The 19347-nt window shown below is 40.0% G+C and overlaps 1 protein-coding gene across 1 annotated transcript; it reads left to right on the top strand.

Moving 5' to 3' along the window:
• Positions 1-1343: 1343 nt before the first annotated feature.
• Positions 1344-17537, top strand: PRKAB2 (protein kinase AMP-activated non-catalytic subunit beta 2). Its single transcript, XM_005907016.3, has 8 exons — positions 1344-1498; positions 1762-1944; positions 5787-5953; positions 6785-6878; positions 7095-7215; positions 10230-10363; positions 11024-11092; positions 12988-17537. Exons 2-8 carry the CDS (start codon positions 1789-1791, stop codon positions 13063-13065), a joined length of 819 nt encoding a protein of 272 aa, XP_005907078.1. The 5' UTR covers positions 1344-1498; positions 1762-1788; the 3' UTR covers positions 13066-17537.
• Positions 17538-19347: the final 1810 nt, after the last annotated feature.

Raw genomic sequence — 19347 nt, 5'->3', positions numbered from 1 at the left:
TTGTATTTTCTTTCTTTTGAGGTTGCTCACGGCAAATACTCTTTCTTAGCCTAGAATAGCTTTCTCCTTCTAATTTTTACAATCTGTCAAGATTTGTCTAAATATTCCCTCTTCCCTGGGGCCCCACTCTGACTGCTAAGTACTCCCCATAACATCTAGTTTTAACCCCCAGCAATTACCATTATTTCCTTAGCTTTCAATTGCAAGTCCGTGTTCTTATTCCTTACAGGAACTCACCTCTCTGGCAAGCTTGACGAAAAGATGCTACAAAATGAAAACATTTGGCAAACCTGAGGCCAGGTGAGGAGGCCGAGAAGAAATCAACGCAGCTCCTCCCGGTACGGTGCACCAGAGCCCAGGAAGGGACCCCAGGTATATTTTGGGAACCATCCCTTCCGCATGGCAGGTCTTTGGGCTCAACCAACCTCTTGATGAAAGTGAAAGAGGAGAGTGAAAAAGTTGGCTTAAAGCTCAACATTCAGAAAACAAAGATCATGGCATCTGGTCCTATCAGTTCATGGCAAATAGATGGAGAAACAGTGGAAACAGTGGCAGACTTTATTTTGGGGGGGTGCCAAAATCACTGCATGTTGACTACAGCCATGAAATTAAAAAACGCTTACTCCTTGGAAGAAAAGTTATGACCAACCTAGACAGCACATTACAAAGCAGAGACATTACTTTGCCAACAAAGGTCCGTCTAGTCAAGGCTATGGTTTTTCCAGTAGTCATATATGGATGTGAGAGTTGGACTATAAAGAGAAGAAGAATTGATGCTTTTGAACTGTGGCGTTGGAGAAGACTTTTGAGAGTCCCTTGGACTACAAGGAGATCCAACCAGTTCATTCTAAAGGAGATCAGTCCTGGGTGTTCATTGGAAGGACTGATGTTGAAGCTGAAACTTCAATACTTTGGCCACCTGATGGGAAGGGAAGAGCTGACTCATTTGAAAAGACCCTGATGCTGGGAAAGATTGAAGGCGAGAGGAGAAGGGGACGACAGAGGATGAGACGGTTGGATGGCATCACCGGCTCAATGGACATGAGTTTGAGTAAACTCCGGGAGTTGGTGATGGACAGGGAGGCCTGGCGTGCTGAAGTCCATGGGGTCGCAAAGAGTCGGACACGACCGAGCGACTGAACTGAACTGAACTAAACCTAAGATTCGGGCGCTGGCTTGCCAGGGAAGCGGTCCTGGCCCCGCACTTCGCTGACTGTGGCACGGGCGCCCCCGCCTGGCGCTGGAGGCAGCGCGTGGCGGCCCACCACCGAGCCGGCGGCGGCTAGAGAGGCCGGCTGGCCCCGGGCGCCGTAGCGGCACGGCCGCAGGGAACGCGCGCGGGGCGGGCCCCACGCCACTGATCTTGTAGCCATTTTAGGAGGAAACCAGGCTCGCTAGCCCCGGGCGAGGTTTCAATTTCGATAACTTTATTGGTGGCTTTATCCGCAGAACAGCCATCGCACCATTGGTCCCGGGAGGAGGGAGAGCATCGCGGGAGGTGATTGGGTTGGGGGTGCCCCTGGACCGTGAGCGCGGGGGATGCGGGGGAGTTCCCGAAAGGGGGTTTCTTGAGCAGCCGGCCTCTGGAGGGTTTGGGGGTTCCGGGTGTTCTTGGAGGCCAGAGAGGAAGAGGTCCCCCAGGCACGGCTTCCCTGGGGCGGGGATTCCCTAGCCCGGGTCCCCAGACGCAGGGGCGGGGCCGGGGGCTCCCCTGACAAGACTGCCGGGGTGTCCCTTGCCCCATGCTGTTCCTTACGGCAGGTGGCCCCCGACTCGAGCTGCACAGCCATGGGAAACACCACCAGCGATCGAGTGGCCGGGGAGCGCCACGGCGCCAAGGCTGCGCGCGCCGAGGGCGCCGGCGGCCATGCTCCGGGTAAGGAACATAAGATCATGGTGGGGAGCACCGACGACCCCAGCGTCTTCAGCCTGCCGGACTCCAAGGTGAGCGTCCCCACGCCCCCAGTTGGTGGTGGTCCTGCAGCAGGCTGGGTGTCAGGCCTCCTCCTTCCTCTTTTGTTTTTTTCTTACCACGCTGACCCGAATTAAGGCTTTTAGAATTAAAGGTTTTTTTCTGGGGACGGAGATACTGAGTGGTAATTCTTTTTGCGGTGCTGCCTCAAAATAGGATAGAGGCGGAGTTCTTGTTACTGGACTCCTCTGTTTGCCACATTTTTAGGATGAGGCCAACCGCCCCCCCCCCCCCCCCAACCTCCACCTTTGATTCTCCTGACCGGCAAGGGTGCCTCTTCTAGAGTATTGATGAATTTGTAGGTTGTGAAAAACTTCAGACTGTAGGTTACCTGAGTTGCTGACCATAGGCGGCAGTTTCTCACATTTGCCCTAAGGTAGATAAGTGACTTACTTTTCCCTGAACACTTCTACTTCTTTGTATTAGTCTCATTTTTGCCCTTCTAAGAGATCAGCACTTCAGATCCTCTTTCCCTTTGGCATGACTGTGAGCAACAACCCCTTGCTTATATGAATACTTTTTCCTAGTCTTGGGGATCAGTAAAGGACATTATTTGGTTGACTGCTTAGTTTTCATCTCAAACTTCATAGTTGTAGCTGAGGTGCTTTTTTTCATATCCAGCTACTTCTTAAGTGGGAGAGCAAATAAGTTTAGGATTTCTTCACTTCCCGGTAGTACTTGATATTACCAAGCTGAAAAGGGACAACCCGCAGTTTCCCTGAAGACCTGGCTGTCAGTCTAGGACTTTCAGGAAAGTGGCAACTTGTGTTCACTCTACAGAAAGGATAGATGGAGCTGACAGCAATAAAATTACATCCGAATGTTTCGAATCACTTTTAGAACTGTCTGCATTAAATACAGTAATTCCACCTGGTAGTCTGACTGGGATGAAGTAGAAAAATGGAGGGATTGAGGAGACTGGGGTGTGTTTGATGTTATCACTCATCCCTTGCCACACATCTGAGGTTTTATTTTATTTACTCTTGTAAATGTGTGTGTGTGTTAGTCATTCAGTCGTCTCCGACTCTTTGCAACCCCATGTCCATGGGATTCTCCAGGCAAGAATACTGAAGTGGGTTGCCATTCCCTTTCCAGGGGATCTTCCCTATTGAGGGATTGAACCTGGGTCTCCTGAATTGCAGGCAGATGCTTTTCCATCTGAGCCACCAGGGTAAATAGAGAGTAATTTTGCTGGGTTGGTAATACATGAAATGTGGATTCTGTTTATTTTCTTGGATCCCAATTGAAAACATAATCACAAAGAGAAGTGAAGGTGATTTCTTGGGGTTTCTTCTCTGTTCCTTTCTTGCTTCTTCCACTTCAGGACTTCTTCCTCAACACTTGGGCTGTCTCCCCAGCCATCTGAATTTACTTCTTCAAAGCTTTCTCAAGGTGATTGTATTTTTATCCATTTCCTACACTGATGACTCAGGATTTAAGTACCGTGTACTTTTCAAACTGTGACTGCAGTAATCGGTGTCCTGAATAAAAGCCAGGTTGCTCTGTCTGAAATGGAGCCTATTTTGGATCATTTTTTCCCTTACCTCAGTCTTGCCATTTGTGAAATAAGATTGGTTCAAATAATTCCCAAGGTCATTTCCAAATCTAAGATTTTACAGTTGCTCAGTCTATTCTGTTTCTTTCCTCAGTGTTTCACTTAAACAGTTTTCAATTGTAATTCTAGTTGTTTTGCCTCTTTTCCTGATGATTTTGCTGACTATTTAACTTGGAGTAAACAATCTTCCTGCTTGTCAGCTGCACTGATGCCTACCACAGAAATATCATATCATATGTGGAAGGGCTTTCTTCCAAAGCTAGGCATATTAATAGTTTATAGCTTTCAAATTCTAAAATAATAAAGCATACAAGTAAATGATAGAAACAGTGGCAGAAGGGCCTATATTGCTTCAAATGCCACCGTTCTTCAGTGAACTAGTTCAATGGTTTTCAGTCCTATTTGCACATTAGACTTACCTGGGATTTATTTAAACATTTCATGGAAAATCTGAAACATTTTCCATGTTTCAAAGTCAGGAGAGCAGTGTAATGAATCCTATATAACTGTCATCCAGTTTAAACAATGATCAAATCATGAATGAATTCATATTGTCTATACCCCAATCCACTCTACCCCCACCAATTATTTTTAAGCAAATCCCAGCCCATCATATCAAATATTACTTTATCTATAAGTATTTTAGGATGTATCGCTAATGATGAGATTTCTTTATTTATTTTCAACATTAAATTTTAGTATTATTGTCTGGGAAGCTTAAAAATAGATTCCCAGGTCCTATATCTGAATCAGAATCTGAGGCATATGTAATTGTTAGGAATGTAAAAATTTCTGTAATTCTAATCCAGACTGTCAAATGAGTTCATTGCTTTGAGAAAATGGAGATCAAGTTTTTCTCTTAAGTCATTTTCTTATATAATGTGAAAGTTCCTTCAGTTCTCTTTGTTTACTAAGGATTATGTTGCCACTAACGTCTCATACTGTAGTTTTGAGGAATATTCAGAGACAGTATGGAAGGTAGACTGCCTCAGCCATTTTGAAAGTAAAGCGCAAGTGAATAAACTAGTCTTTTTTTTAATCCCACATTATTTTATTTGGTATTAATAATATTTTGGCTTGTTACCATGAAGACTTATTACCAAAGTCATTTAAGCCACTCTAAAGTGTGGATCAACAAACTTTTTCTGTAAAGGGCCATATAGTAAATATTTTAGACTTTGTGGCAGACCATACAGTCTCTGTCACTGATATTCAGTTCTGCCATTGCAGCATGAAAGCAGCTATAGAAAATGAGTAAGTGAATGAGTGTGGCTATTTTCCAGTAAAACGTTATTTGTAAAAGCATCTGGCTCACTGGCCATAGTTTGCCAGTTTCTGTTCTAAAAGATAGTAATGAAAAGAAACTTGACTTAAGGAGTCAGTTTTTTTCTGCAACCCTACATACCTCATTTGATATTGGAACCACTTTTTTAAAGGAAACTGTGTTTTTGATCTGATGCTTCTTGTAGCTCCACAATTTTCATCCCTACTCCTGAAAATTACTAGTATAAGCCTGGCATAGATGAATAAGTAAGATTTCATAACTATTTCTCAAAATTTAGGAAACCAGTGATCTGATTTTTATATATTTAATGTCCTTTTATAACCTGTTAACTAAAGAGGAAATTATGAATTATTTAAGAATTTTAGTATCTCTAATTTCTATTACAACTGATAATTGATAATTGAGATGCTTATATTTACATATGAAAAATACATGGCTTAGGACTTCCTTGGTGGTCCAGTGATTAAAACTCTGTGCTTCTGCTGCAGGGGTGAGGGTTTGAATCCTTGGTTGGGGAACTAAGATCCTGCATGCTGCATGGCACAGCAAAAGAAAAAAAATAGATGACTAACTTAATTATTTTTTGTAGAACCGTGCTTTATTATCATATTTTTTCTCTTAAGAGATAAGCATATCATGATTGTCTGCCTATGAGTTAATCTGGTAACAGGAAGTAAGATTTTTTGTTTGTTTGTATTTTAAGGGAAATCCTAAGGCTCTGAAAGGATGAGTGATTCATGCAGACTCAGAAATTAAGCTATGATTTGGGCAGACTTTGAGCATAAGCCATTTGACCATTTGGGTCCTAGATGAGTTTCTTTTCTATAGTTTTGTTCAAAGTTTGATGTAGTTGCTAATTTCAAGACTTATTAATCCTTATCAGAAATGTAGCACCCCTCTCTGCCCTAAGGAGGAGAGTGACCTTTTCAGAATTCCAGGGTCACAATTTAGGGATGACCTAATCCTTCTTACAGCTCCCTGGGGACAAAGAGTTTGTATCATGGCAGCAGGATTTGGAGGACTCCGTAAAGCCCACACAGCAGGCCCGGCCCACTGTTATCCGCTGGTCTGAAGGAGGCAAGGAGGTCTTCATCTCTGGGTCCTTCAACAATTGGAGCACCAAGATTCCACTGATTAAGAGGTGAAGACAAGTGTCTTGGTTGAGTCTGCTGGGTCCAGGAGTAGAGACCCAATTTCCTTTCTCAGGAGAGAGACTTGGCTGGACTACTCCTCTCCACCTGCTAGGGACTTTCTCTAGAACATTTTTTGTGACCAGTAACTACATCTGTGACTTTTTTTTTAACCTTATAGTGAGTCAGAGATGTTTTACCACTTACAATGTCATTGCCTTAGAGGGACTTACAACAGTTTTGTAGGTATGTTCTTTAGCATTGTGTTAATAGAAGTCCTTTCTATGCTTGTGGGAAGTCTCCCGTAACTGCCTGAGTCCAGCTGCCCTGACTTCTGCACTAAAACAAAACACGTTGTAAAGTTCTAGGTAGTAATGTTATTTGTTGCTTGCAGAGCAACAATGAGTTATGTAACTGACTATGGCCCTTTGTATGTAGGTAATTTTCTAGAAAATGCTCACCAAAATGTGGAAAGAGTACCTTGAGGCACTTCTTATCCTGAACCTACTCACTATCTTTTTTACACTCCTGAGGGATCTGTTCTGCTGAAGCAAAATAGTTGTACTAAGGTGAAACATTCTGGGGGATTAATATCTTTATTGTTCTTTTCCAGATATTAGTTAAAAATTAAAGTTATTAGGAGGGATAGCAAATACATGCTCAAGGGGATATAGAAAAGGAGAATGGGTTTATAAATTATTAATTTTTACTCCAGGGGGTGCAATCACTTAGGAATATGGGAGATCACTGGTATGATACTGTGATTGCCTCATGGCTTTTACATTTATCTTCTGTCTTCTAATAAGAATTTAGCCTGTTTAACTTTCTGTTTTCTTCTGTAGCCATAATGACTTTGTTGCCATCCTGGACCTCCCTGAGGGAGAGCACCAGTACAAGTTTTTTGTGGATGGACAGTGGGTTCATGATCCATCAGAGGTAAGACCTTGACCTCTGAGGGTAACCACTGGCTTAATAGTCTCCTTTTAGCTATTATTCCACTGGGTGTCAAATATCATTGCTTTTGGATTTCCCTGTTGATAAAAGATGGTGGTGCCAAGTATAATCCCTTCTAAAAAGAGGAGAGTTGAATGGATGAGATGTATTTGAAATGGGGATTCATGAATTTTTTTTTTTTTCCATTCACTGTTTCAGCCTGTGGTTACCAGTCAGCTTGGCACAATTAACAATTTGATCCATGTCAAGAAATCTGATTTTGAGGTGTTTGATGCTTTAAAGCTAGATTCAATGGAAAGCTCAGAGACATCTTGTCGAGGTAATTTTGTAGTATTTGCTCTTTCTTGATCTTTCCTTTCTTATAATGCATGTTTCTTCCCAAGAGTGGTTTTTGTTTTTTTCATTTTCGATTTAGGAATCTTCCTAATTGTATGTATGTGTATGTTTCTCCTATAAACATTTAGGTCATATTCTCTGAGAATGAAATCTGTGTAATGTATTTGATTTCACAGTAAGTGAAAGTAAATATATTTGATCTACATTAAATTTACATTGTAACCCAACACACATCACACAAACCAGTAACATGTCTTGCAGTATAATGTTTGCCTTTATTACATGTAAAGCACTTTATTTTCTGCTTTATTCTTCTTTTTATAAACAACGAATGTGCTGTGATCTATAGTTTAAAAAGCTATTTCTAATAATTTTTCAGTTTTTTCATTGACCTTTGATAGTATCAACTAGCAGGAGCTACTTATATCTCCTTTGTCTTGTTTAGCTGCCTCAACTTAATCCTGCCAGATTGATAGCTTAGTTGGCAGTTGTATATTTAATAGGCCCTACACATATGGCAGTCTTTGGGGAAAAAAGAGTCATAAAAACCTCAAATTTCTTTTGTGTGTATGTTAACTGAAATTTTTAAGTTTTGGGTTAAAGAAAAAATCCTCGATAGAGGAATAGACCTATATCCTTTTGTTTCTCCCAGTACTTTTTCCAAGGCCTTCATCTCTACTTACATTGGCTATAACACCAGAAAAGTGATTTGCCGTCCACATTCACAGTTACCAGTTTTGTTACTTTACAGTAAAGACTGTGAGTGTCTAAAGAACTGTGTTCCCAGTAAACAGACTTCTCCCTTTTGAGTTCAAAACCTGCCTCTGCTACTAACTAGCTTTCCCATTATGCGTAAGTCCTTCAGCATTTTTAGTTTTCAAAGTTTCTTATCAGTAAAATCAAAGGTTTAAGCTCTCAGTGATTCTCAGCTGAGGAGACACAGTGCCTAAGTGAGACATATTAGAATCTCAGGACACAAGGGTAGCTTATGCAGAATAATTTCTAAGAGAATAATCAATAGTATAATATTGTCTGCTTAGAAAAATTACAGATATTGTTTTCATTATATAAGGTCAGAAAGTAAGGCTGGACATTGTTCTTAACTGGTGGGATAGAGATTAAAGAGAGATTAAAAAATACCAAATTAAATGTCAAGGCCACTATGGCTAAATTTTTGCATTATATGATTCTAACAAAGCAACCAGTGAATAATAGACATATAATCATAATTATATAGAGAGAAGACTAGCATACTTTTGATATTCTTCCTTTCCTTCTTTCACCCAATTTCCTGATCCTCTGAGGTAAGGTTTAGAATACATTTTATTAGGAATCTTGAGTTTTAATCTGCACTCAGTGACCATCTTGCTATGTATGTGACTTTAGCTAAATAACTTTACCTTTTTTTTTTTTTTTAATGAAAAGGGAAAAAATACTGTTCTGTGTACTTGCCAAGAGTAATTTTGTAGTTCACATGACAAAATAACAGAGTACTTTGAAAAGTGTCAAGTTCTATATGTTTTTAAGATATTGTTTAATATAACAGTATTTTTGCTACTCTTCTTTTGCCCCACATATAATTGAATTCTGAGTCCTTATGTTGAATTGGTTTAAAAATCCTTCTTACTAGGAACTGTAAAAAATATTAAGCAAAAACTTCTAGTTCTCCTCATTTTTGTGTTTCTGTTCTTATCTGTATATACTTTTCCCATTTTTTAAAGATTTAATTTCACATGCCATAAAATTCACTCTTTTAAGGAGTATAATTAGATAATTTTTAGTGTATTCACTGAGTTGTGCGACCATTATCACTATCTAATTCCAGACCATTTTAATCACCCCCAAAAGAAACTCCATTCCCATTAGCAGTTACTTCCCATTCCTTGCTTCTCTCCACCTCTGGCATCCCTAAATTATTTTGTGTCTCTATGGATTTTCCTATTTTGGACATTTCATATAAATGGGATTATAAACTTTGTGGTCTTTTTCGTGTGGCTTCTTTAACTTGGCATAATGTTTTGAGGGCTCATCCATGTTTTAATATGTTAAGTACTTCATTCCTTACAACTGAATTAAATTCCATTGTATGGGTATACCATTTTGTTGATCCATTCATTTAGCTGATGACACTTGGACTGTTTCCACTTTTTGTATGTTACAAATGATGATGTTATAAACATTTATGTTCAAGTTCTTTTGTGGACATCTGTTTTCATTTCTCTTGGGTATGTATGTGCCCAGGAGTATAATTTCGGGTCCTACGGTAACTTTGTGCTTAACTTCTGGAGGAACTGCTGGACTGTTTTCCAGAGTGGCTGCACCATTTTGCATTCCAGCCAGCAATGGGAATAGTACAAAGGTTCTCGTTTCTCCACATCATTGCCAATAATTATTATTGTCTGTCTTTTTTTATTATAGCCAAATTAATGAGTGTGATGTGGTATCTTATGGTTTTAACTTGTATTTCCCTAATGACTACTACATTGGTAGCCGTTTTTCCTCGTTGTTACAGTCATTGTAGTATCAATAGTCCTAGAGTTTTATTGTTGCTTGGGTGGGAAAAAGAAAAATCTAATATTTTCATGTTGTTTAATAGTTTTAAAGGCATTGTCACATCTGTTGTCTCATTTGATTCCTATCAAAACACTGTGAAATAGGGCAGAAATTGTTGTTTTCATTTTATGAATGAAGAAACTGACTATAGTAGAGAGATTTGTCCCAAGTCATACAGTTGATAAATGGAGTAGCTCTCCCCTGAACCTACATCCTTATCTCTTACCCTGTCCTCCACATCATGTTGCCATGAAGAACCTCATGGTTTATGTTTAGGATGACCCAGACTTTTTCTTTGCCTTATAGTTATAGACCCAACAAGTCACAAGTTAATGATTCTTGACTTCTACCATATTTAATATTACCTGCCACGTATTGACAGTTTTTTCATGCATCTGTACTAGCTGTCCAACTTTCCTTTATATTTGAATAAATATCTTCCAGACCTTTCCAGCTCACCCCCAGGGCCTTATGGTCAAGAAATGTATGTGTTTCGATCAGAGGAGAGATTTAAATCTCCACCCATCCTGCCTCCTCACCTTCTCCAAGTTATTCTTAACAAAGACACTAACATATCTGTGAGTATTCTAAAAATATTGCTGGGGCATCTGAGGGTTACTAGGATTATTTGAGCCAAAGTGTAGTAATCTTAGAGGTTGGGATTATTACAAAGGTCTGTTGAATATGAATCATGTATGTATCAGTAGCATTACAGGTTCCTTTTTCCAGGGCTGTGTTGTGACTTTTCCAAGTACTGATATCAAAATTCATAGTTTTCTTCTGGTCCTAATGTATCAGCTCAGAGCTGTGGATTGCTAGAAACAGTTTCTAAGACTTTTATTCCAACATAAAATAAGAAGTATTTATCATTTGGCGATATCCAAAAGAAGCATATTTTTCATATAATTTATATTTCTAGTCAATTCACTTGATTCCCACTAAGATTATTTTTGCCTCTTAACACAAACCTTCCATATGTGTTGTGGGTAAGGTCTATTAAAAAGAGGATGAATAGATTCTGAAACTTAGAGTTTCTGCCCTGGACTCAGAATTTTTGTGATTTTCTGTGATGAGAATGTATTATTGATGTATACTAGAATAAGTGAATTATTTAAAAAAAAAATAATACCTTCTAGTTTTGAGTTTCTCAACAGTTCCAAAGATCTTTGAGGAAGAATAAACTGTTTGGTTTAAGATTGTACATTTAACCCCATGTAGTCTTTTTTTTTTTTAAACAGTGTGACCCAGCCTTGCTCCCCGAGCCCAATCATGTTATGCTGAACCATCTCTATGCATTGTCCATTAAGGTAAATGGTGGGCCTGCTTCTTCACATAGCTCCCAAAAACAGGAGGGCAAGAGTTGAACACATGTTCTCTAGTGGTTTGCTGAAGCTGGCAGTAATGGTCCAGTTATAGGAGAAGAACTTTCTTTTTTTTAACCAAAGGGTGAGTTGTTTATTCTAAATCTTAGTCTTGATATCTGAGTTCTGGCTAGCTGAATTGCCCTGTGATTAAATGGACTTTTTTGTTTCTTGGTTTCTTTTTGGGTAGCTATAACCTTTGCACCACCTACTTAATTAAGTGTGAGTTCATAGTAAGTACTAGGATTTCATTTGCAGAAAAAACAAGTTTACTTTCCAGTTCAAAGAATGCTTAAATCTGATATTAAGGCCTCCAGTGTTTAAAGGTGGACATGAACTGCTTTAAGGTGCCTGAGTCGTATATACGCCAGTGCTTGCATCTTTCCTATACACTACTCAAAGGAGAAATGTGACCAGACTTGCCCTGTGCACCGCCAACCCCACCCCCACCCCGCCGCTCCCCCGCTTTTAGAATGTTTCTTGGTTTCTTAGAATGCTTCTTAATTTCTCTGCTGCTTTAGATTCTGGATTGAAAATATCTGTTCAGTCCTGTAATGTCTTTGTGGTCTGGCTGTTGGGATATTTTATATAGTTCTATAGTTACCAAACTAAGCTGAGCATCAGCAGAATTATTTGGGGGAAGTTTGTGAAAATACAGATTCAGAAGCTCTATCCCCATGGATTCTGAATAAGTGCATCTAGGATGGGCCTCAGTAATTTTATTGAGTTGCTTATGTTTCTTAGATATGTAGCCAGATTAGGGAAATCACTGATACAGCTGTCTGTAACAGATTACAAGGTACTTATATACTACTGAATTTAATTTTCCTAATAAGCTTGTGAGATAAGTATTATTTTTAACTCCTGTTTTAGAGATAAAGAAACTAAGGCTAAGAGAAGGTCATATTGCCAGTAAGGACTAGACAGAGGACTGAGGTCCTGTCCTATCCTCATTCCATGTTCTTTCCTTGAGATTATGGTGCTGGTTTTTCCAAGTAGGTCTTTTTGTCACCTGCTCCTCATTTCTACCAAACTCTTTCTGGAGTTAAATTTTTTACCTGCCTTGCTGCTGTCATGTTTAGGCTGTGATTTGTATACTATGGTCACAGAATGTCAGTCTGGTAAGTATTCATTGTGGATGATACCTATCCCTGGTTCTCTCAAGATAGTTTAAGCTGTTTGGAATTGCTTCATTGGATGGAGTGTCTTTCCAAGGAGAATTTTAGGGTCTACTTTGTTCAAGGATAGAAGATGATTCCTGAGTCCCCTCTTGATCAGAGAGGATGTTTTTTAAGTCCAGCCCCAGATACTCAATGGAAATTAGACCTGTTTTGGGGCTTGGAAATGGTTTTTCAAAAGGACCACTGCTGTGATCCTTCTCATTGCTTTTAAGACTTCCTTCTAGAAACAGATGTCACAATATTTCTTTTTTTTTCCATGATAGTTTTAAGCCCAATATTTGAATTTGAGGTGGAAAAGGAAGTGAGGTAGAACACTAATATTTCTTTAGCACCTATTTTCTGTCAGTTTCTGTGTCAGATATTTTCAGGTAATCATTAGAGCCATCTTAATGGTGGGTATTAACCTTTGTAATGATGAGGAGAAAAGACTTGGAGATAGGAGTCGGACACAGCTTAGCAACTGAACGACACTCAGAGTCACAGAGTGTAACAGTAGGTGTCAGGATCAAAACAAATTGATTTGACTCCCAAACCACCTTTTTTAAAATAATATCAAAGTAACTCTGTTTAAAGTGAGCAACTGTGAGGGATTAATGGCTGGGAACAGCTGTTTTCATCCTGAACTAGTGAATTAACTGCATGTGTTTATTTCCCTTGCAGGACAGTGTGATGGTCCTTAGTGCAACCCATCGCTACAAGAAGAAGTATGTCACTACTCTTCTGTACAAGCCCATCTGAGGGATCCCTTCCTGCCTCCCAGGATTCAGGAGAAGCATCTCCCTTGCCTTTCTGGACTGGACCAGTCTTAGCTGGGACTGGAAGGCTGATTTGCTTTGAGGCTAATATGTGTGTTTCAGTGCCTGAGTAGGATGCTCTGCTTTTGCATTTGATTGCAGATGAGAGCTTTATGAGTTTATGGAATTTATTTTAACACTATATATATATATACATATGAAGGGAAAGTTAATGGAAGCCTCCTAGCTAGATGTATTCTCCCTGCCTATGGGAACTCACCAAGACCTGTTTGGGAGAGCTTCAGGAAGAGCCATTACAGGAATCTTTTTTCCTAAAGTGAATGAAGAACAAACTCTCAGGATCCTTGTTGGGTGGAGATTCTATCACTGCTACTACCTTGGCTCTCCAAGGAATGGACTTGTGCCAGACTGCTGCCCTACTTACAGCTGCCTCCTTGTAGGAGCAGCTTTTCTTGCATGGATTCTCTGTATTCCCAGAGAATGTGGCACAATCTGTGCTTTTTTAAATGATACCAGATGCCCCATAAGAACCCTTTTCCCTTTCATTTCACATTCTTGCTTTGTTAGCCTCCTTCAAATCCTATACCTGACCCTTCCTAGCACAGAACTTAGTAGGTAAGTGACCCATTTCAAAGGCTTTGTGAGACCTGACCCACCTCACAGACTAGGGCTGCCAGAATGTCTCCTTTTTAAGCCAGCACAGGCCCATGAGACTTTGTTACCACTTACCTTAACTTCTACTGAAGAAACTGGCTTCCTATGATATGAAAGGCAGAATGCAGAAGGTCTGTTTTCTTGTTTTGGTTTGGTGCCACAGTTAAGGCTGTATTGGCACATTCCCATACTTTTTCCCACCTGGTTTGGCCCTGCTTCCATGTTTTCTTTCACAGACAGCTTTGAAGGTAAGAGTAAAACTAGTAAAAACCTTCATGTCTTTTGTCCTTGGAAGATTTTTATGTGCCTACATTTTTCTTTTCTCCAAAAAATGCCTTTTCATTGCTCTAAAGAGACTGCTTTTGGAGAACTTAAGCTTTTGATAAATAGCTCACTATTTTCTTTAGCCCTGTACAATCGTACATTAATGAGGCTGACTCTGTGTACATCATTACAGTAAACACTGTTCTAGATACAGGCCCGTTCAGGCTCATCTTGTGCACCTAAAAGTTTCCTTCAACTTAAAGATTCATTACGCCAAGAAGCAAGACATTACCCTTGGTAGTCTCAGCGATGAAAAATACTGCTTTCATGTGCTAAATGCTAACAGTCATCTTGCTCTTCTGTATCTTTTCCCAAAAAGTGTTTGATGATGAAGAGGGGTCAGTGATTTCCATTTGTGGAGTAAAAAGTTTCTATTCAATCCACTCTTGAGATTCAGAGATAAGATATTTTCCCCTAAGTTTCTGTGGCTCTTGCATTACAAATAAATGCAAGCCAAACATTCAGTACCGAAGGAGGCCAGATTTGATGCTTGAGAGGCTCCTTGAGATGAGCCCAGTCCCACTGAAAGGGCACCCACATGTCAATTAGCTACCTCCTCTCTTTCCCATGTAAAGCTGATGACATAGTTGTCTTTGGGTATGTAGAACTCTTAGATCATCTGTGTGAGCAGTATGGTATGGGATTGCTGTCTTGCTGAGAATGCAAATTGCTAAGTGCTTTGGTGGTTATTTGCTGAGAGTAAATACTACTCTAGCCATTCGAGGCCACTATCTACAGCAAAATGCTTTTGTGGAGAATGTTTTATAGTTTTAGTCACATTTAGAATGGTGTACCATTCTAAACTTCTGTTAGAACCAACTGTCAGAATCTACACTGTCTCCAGTTATACTAAAATTTTGTATTTTTCTAATACCCAGTAAACAAGTGAGTCACTTAGGATTTAAAGTCTTGCTTGCTACATGGAAGGTTTTGTTGTACTTATATGTCTTGTCAGCGGTATTATCATGTAATCATCCTTGTGTTCATGTATTAAAATTTCTATTCTGCACAGATATATCATTAGCGTGGGGTAGGAAAAAAGATTCCTCCCATTTTTCTCAGGCCAGAGGCTTCTATGAAATGAATGGGTCTGTCTTCAGCAACAGCAGGCTTTGGTGTTGGTGACCTTCCAATCTTTCTAATCTGGAAACGTGCAGAAGGTGTCAGTTTTCCAAATTCTGAGGTAATCAATCTTTCAGCCAGATATGAAATTGGAGCCTACCAGCAGTTTTGGAAAGGGACAAGTAAGAGGAATTGGATGATGACTTATGCAGCCCTGTCCCTTCTCTGTGCTGCTGATAACATCCCATGGCCTTGATAATTCCTATCATACTCTCCTCAGTCTGCCTCCAAGAAACTGTTCTAGGCTGAAAGGGAAGGAGGAAAGTACCCCAAAGTACAGCTCACTCATTCTTTTATATTGGTTAAAGGGATAGTTTATTTTCTGCAGAAGAATTTGACAGAGTTTGAAAATGAATAGAGTAAAAAATTGGGTTGTTTTTTTTTTGTTTGGTTGGTTGGTTAGCTTTTGCCTATAAGAGTTTCACAGAGTCAATAAGTAAGAATGTAACTCTTTGAGGCGGCTGACTATTAAAGAACTGTATCATGGTATAGGAGTTGTGGGAAGCAGAGTAACTGAGCCGAGGACTGATACTAGGAAAATTAAGGCTTAAGTAACCCAGAACTAGAAATACCCTTTTTAAAATTAATTCAGACACATCCTGGTGTCTTTAGATCCCATTGTATAGAATTTGTCATATAAAAAAATCTTCCCTTTGTCTCTTGTTTCTGTTTTCTACACTTTGTTCTATATTGTGCTTTAACTTCATGTGTCAGGCAAACTTTACAAGGGTCTAAAGTCAAAGGTTACCTAAAGCAAATATTAGTCATCTTGCTGTTAAGGTAGATGTGTCATGGAAGGAAGAGCATCTGTGTCAGGATTATTAGCTTGCTTTAAGATTAGAGTTGAATGGGATTTAATCACTAGGCAAAACCCCTGAAGGGTATCTGGCCTCAAGAGTGTTGGCTTAAAAAAAAAAAAATGCTTATATATGGTAGAGAAACCCTATAAAAGAATTCAAGAGAAGTTTCTGACAGGATCCTATAAACCCAGGCCCAGTCACTTCACTCTGATTATTTCTAGTCTCTCTTACCTAATGGATCTGAGATAAAAAATTTTTTTGAAAAGTGTTGGTACTCTATGTATGCTGCTAAAATGAAGTTAAGAAAGAAGTTTTACTTCTAGACTGGGCTTATATTAATCTGGGTATAAATGAAGGAGACATATTAACGATAGACTCCCCTGCTTTTAATTGGGGAAATAGGGCTTTTAAATTTTTGACCTCAACTAAAAATTATATGCAATAGTCTTTGTTTGAGTATGTTTGCAATATGTTCTGTTCTCAGAGATCTCTAAATCTTCACGTTCTAGTGATTTGGGGCATAGACTTAAGAGCAGATACACCATTGGTTCCTGCATTATTCTGACTCATTGTTAAAGCTGAGTGCTTGCTGTATTTTACTAGGAACTGCTGACTCTAGTTACCCATGGGATGGAGGACCTGGGAGGGATAGGAGTTAGGGTCTTTTAAAACTCTGGATTTAGCATTTGTCTCTCCTTAAGCACCAATCACAATTGGAGGTTGAAGGGCTGTCATTTCTGCGATGAACTGGAACTTTCAGAATAAAAAGGCCAAATCTTTAAAAATTATAAGAAAAGCAGAGGAAAAGGCTCTAAGAGTCTGTTACTTAAGAAATCCAGTTCTTGGCAATGGAATCCCTCCAGGATTCAAATTTGGGCTTTGTCTTGATTTGCTTTACTCAGTTGTGTTTTGAATTGAATAAATTATTTAAAAGTTAAATTTTGTATTAGTTCTAACGTGAGTGGAGTTGAATTTTATGTAGCATAGTGCTTTTGCAGTATGATTGGTGTGAAATACTGAATATCTTGTGGATTTTGTAGTCAGGTTAAATGACTGAGGAGTACCTACCCTAAGTATTATGTACTGGTCATCTAACTTCTTTTCTGTTCCCATCTACAGAACACCTACCCAGGTTGTGGTTTTAGAGCAGCCAAAGCTCACTAATGTTGATTAGTTCTAATCTCCACACTGGCCTCATATGTGAAACTTGCTTAAATTTTGGTAAATTTTAGAATGTTGGTTGTTACTTCACCAAAACATTTTGAATGAATACAGCTCTGTTATAAAGGGGGAATAAGACTATAATTTGAAGGGAATTAAATATGTCAGTCCTCCTTTAAATGGTGCTTTTTGTAATCTTTAGTGCTGAGGGACAAAGCTGCTTTTCAATATTTCACAAAGGAGTGGCTTACAAGAATGGATTTTAAAGCTTTTCTCCAAATGTAATTTGTCACTGGATTCTGACATGCGTCTGAAAATTCTGTGATGTAACACATACTGAAATGTGAGTTTTTTCCCCATAAAACTGTGGAATAAAAGTATTATACAGCAATAATATTTGAGTTCTTCATCAGTTACTGATTATACCATCAAGATGTATCCGTCCAGGTAGCCTCAGGACCTAAAGAATGTAAATTGCCACATGGATATTTTTAAATAGAAATGTAATAGGTATATGGGACACATGATATCATTCCTCTTCTTTTTGATGGAAGGAATGATGCTAAAGCTGAAACTCCAGTACTTTGGCCACCTCATGTGAAGAGCTGACTCATTGGAAAAGACCCTGATGCTGGGAGGGATTGGGGGCGGGAGGAGAAGGGGACGACAGAGGATGAGATGGCTGGATGGCATCACTGACTCGATGGACGTGAGTCTGAGTGAACTCCGGGAGTTGGTGATGGACAGGGAGGCCTGGCGTGCTGCGATTCATGGGGTTGCAAAGAGTCGGACACGACTGAGTGACTGATCTGATCTGCCAACATTAACTGCTGCTGCTGCTGCTAAGTCGCTTCAGTTGTGTCCGACTCTGTGTGACCCCATAGACGGCAGCCCACCAGGCCCCGCCATCCCTGGGATTCTCCAGGCAAGAACACTGGAGTGGGTTGCCATTTCCTCCTCCAATGCATGAAAGTGAAAAGTGAAAGTGAAGTTGCTCAGTCGTGTCCGACTCTTCGCAACCCCATGGACTGCAGCCTACCAGGCTCCTCCGTCCATGGGATTTTCCAGGCAAGAGTACTGGAGTGGGTTGCCATTGCCTTCTCCAGCCAACATTAACTAGAGGAATGCAAACTCTGATTTGAGTTTTAGCACTTTCTGTAAACTGCACACTTAGCTATCATCCTGTTCTGGATTAGCCTAATGGTTTTCACCCCTGGCCACACATTAATATTACCTGTTCAGATGCTATAAAAATACTGATGCCGAGCCTACTACTTTGTTGTTTAGTTGCTATGTTGGGTCTGACCCTTTTGTGGCCCCATGGACTGCAGCCCACTAGGCTCCTCTGTTCATGGGATTTCCTAGGCAAGAAAAATGGAGTGGGTTGCCATTTCCTTCTCCAGGGGGATCTTCCCGACTCAGGGACCAAACTTGTGTCTCCTGCATTGGCAGGCAGGTTCTTTACCACTGAGGCACTGGAAAAAAGTGAAAATGTTAGTTGCTCAGTCGTGTCCGACTCTTTGTGACCCCATGGACATAGACCACCAGGTTCATCTACTCATGGAATTCTCCAGCCAAGAATACTGGAGTGGGTAGCCAGTCCCTTCTCCAGGGGATCTTCCCAGCCCAGGGATCAAACCCAGGTCCCCTGCATTGCAGGCAGATTCTTTACTGTCTGAGCCATGAGGGAAGCCCCTAAACGCCAATTAAATGAAAATCTCTTCCATGGGGTCCAAGTATCTATATTTTTTAAGCTCTCCAGATGATTCTAACATATATTCAGAAATGAGGACCATTATCCTGGAACTTCCCTACTTATTCTTTCTCTGTCAGATATGTACTTGTATGTGAAAGCAGGTTATATACTTCATTCTGACAGCGATCACTTCCCTCAGATGGCTTTGCCCAGGGCCATGATTATAATATCCTTATTATTTTCCATCCCTTTATTTCATGGCATTTTTATGTAGCTAGCATCTGGACTTTTCTTCAAAGAACACAATCAGGCTACTCTGTATTTGCTGCTCTGAAGTCATCTGAGTTAAATTTCCTCAAAGGAAAGAGGGGAATGACTTGGTGGGAGTGACTAGAGGGTGAGAACAGAGAGGGTTGGAGAAGTGTAGATGTACAAGGACAGGTAATGAAGAACCGCGATAGTAGAAATGGACCAAAACAGTTACCCCCAAACCTCAACAATAAGTCAG

The sequence above is a fragment of the Bos mutus genome, chromosome 3, assembly GCF_027580195.1.
Source record: "Bos mutus isolate GX-2022 chromosome 3, NWIPB_WYAK_1.1, whole genome shotgun sequence".
NCBI classification, from domain to species: domain Eukaryota; kingdom Metazoa; phylum Chordata; class Mammalia; order Artiodactyla; family Bovidae; genus Bos; species Bos mutus.
This window is presented reverse-complemented; position numbering and strand designations above follow the sequence as displayed.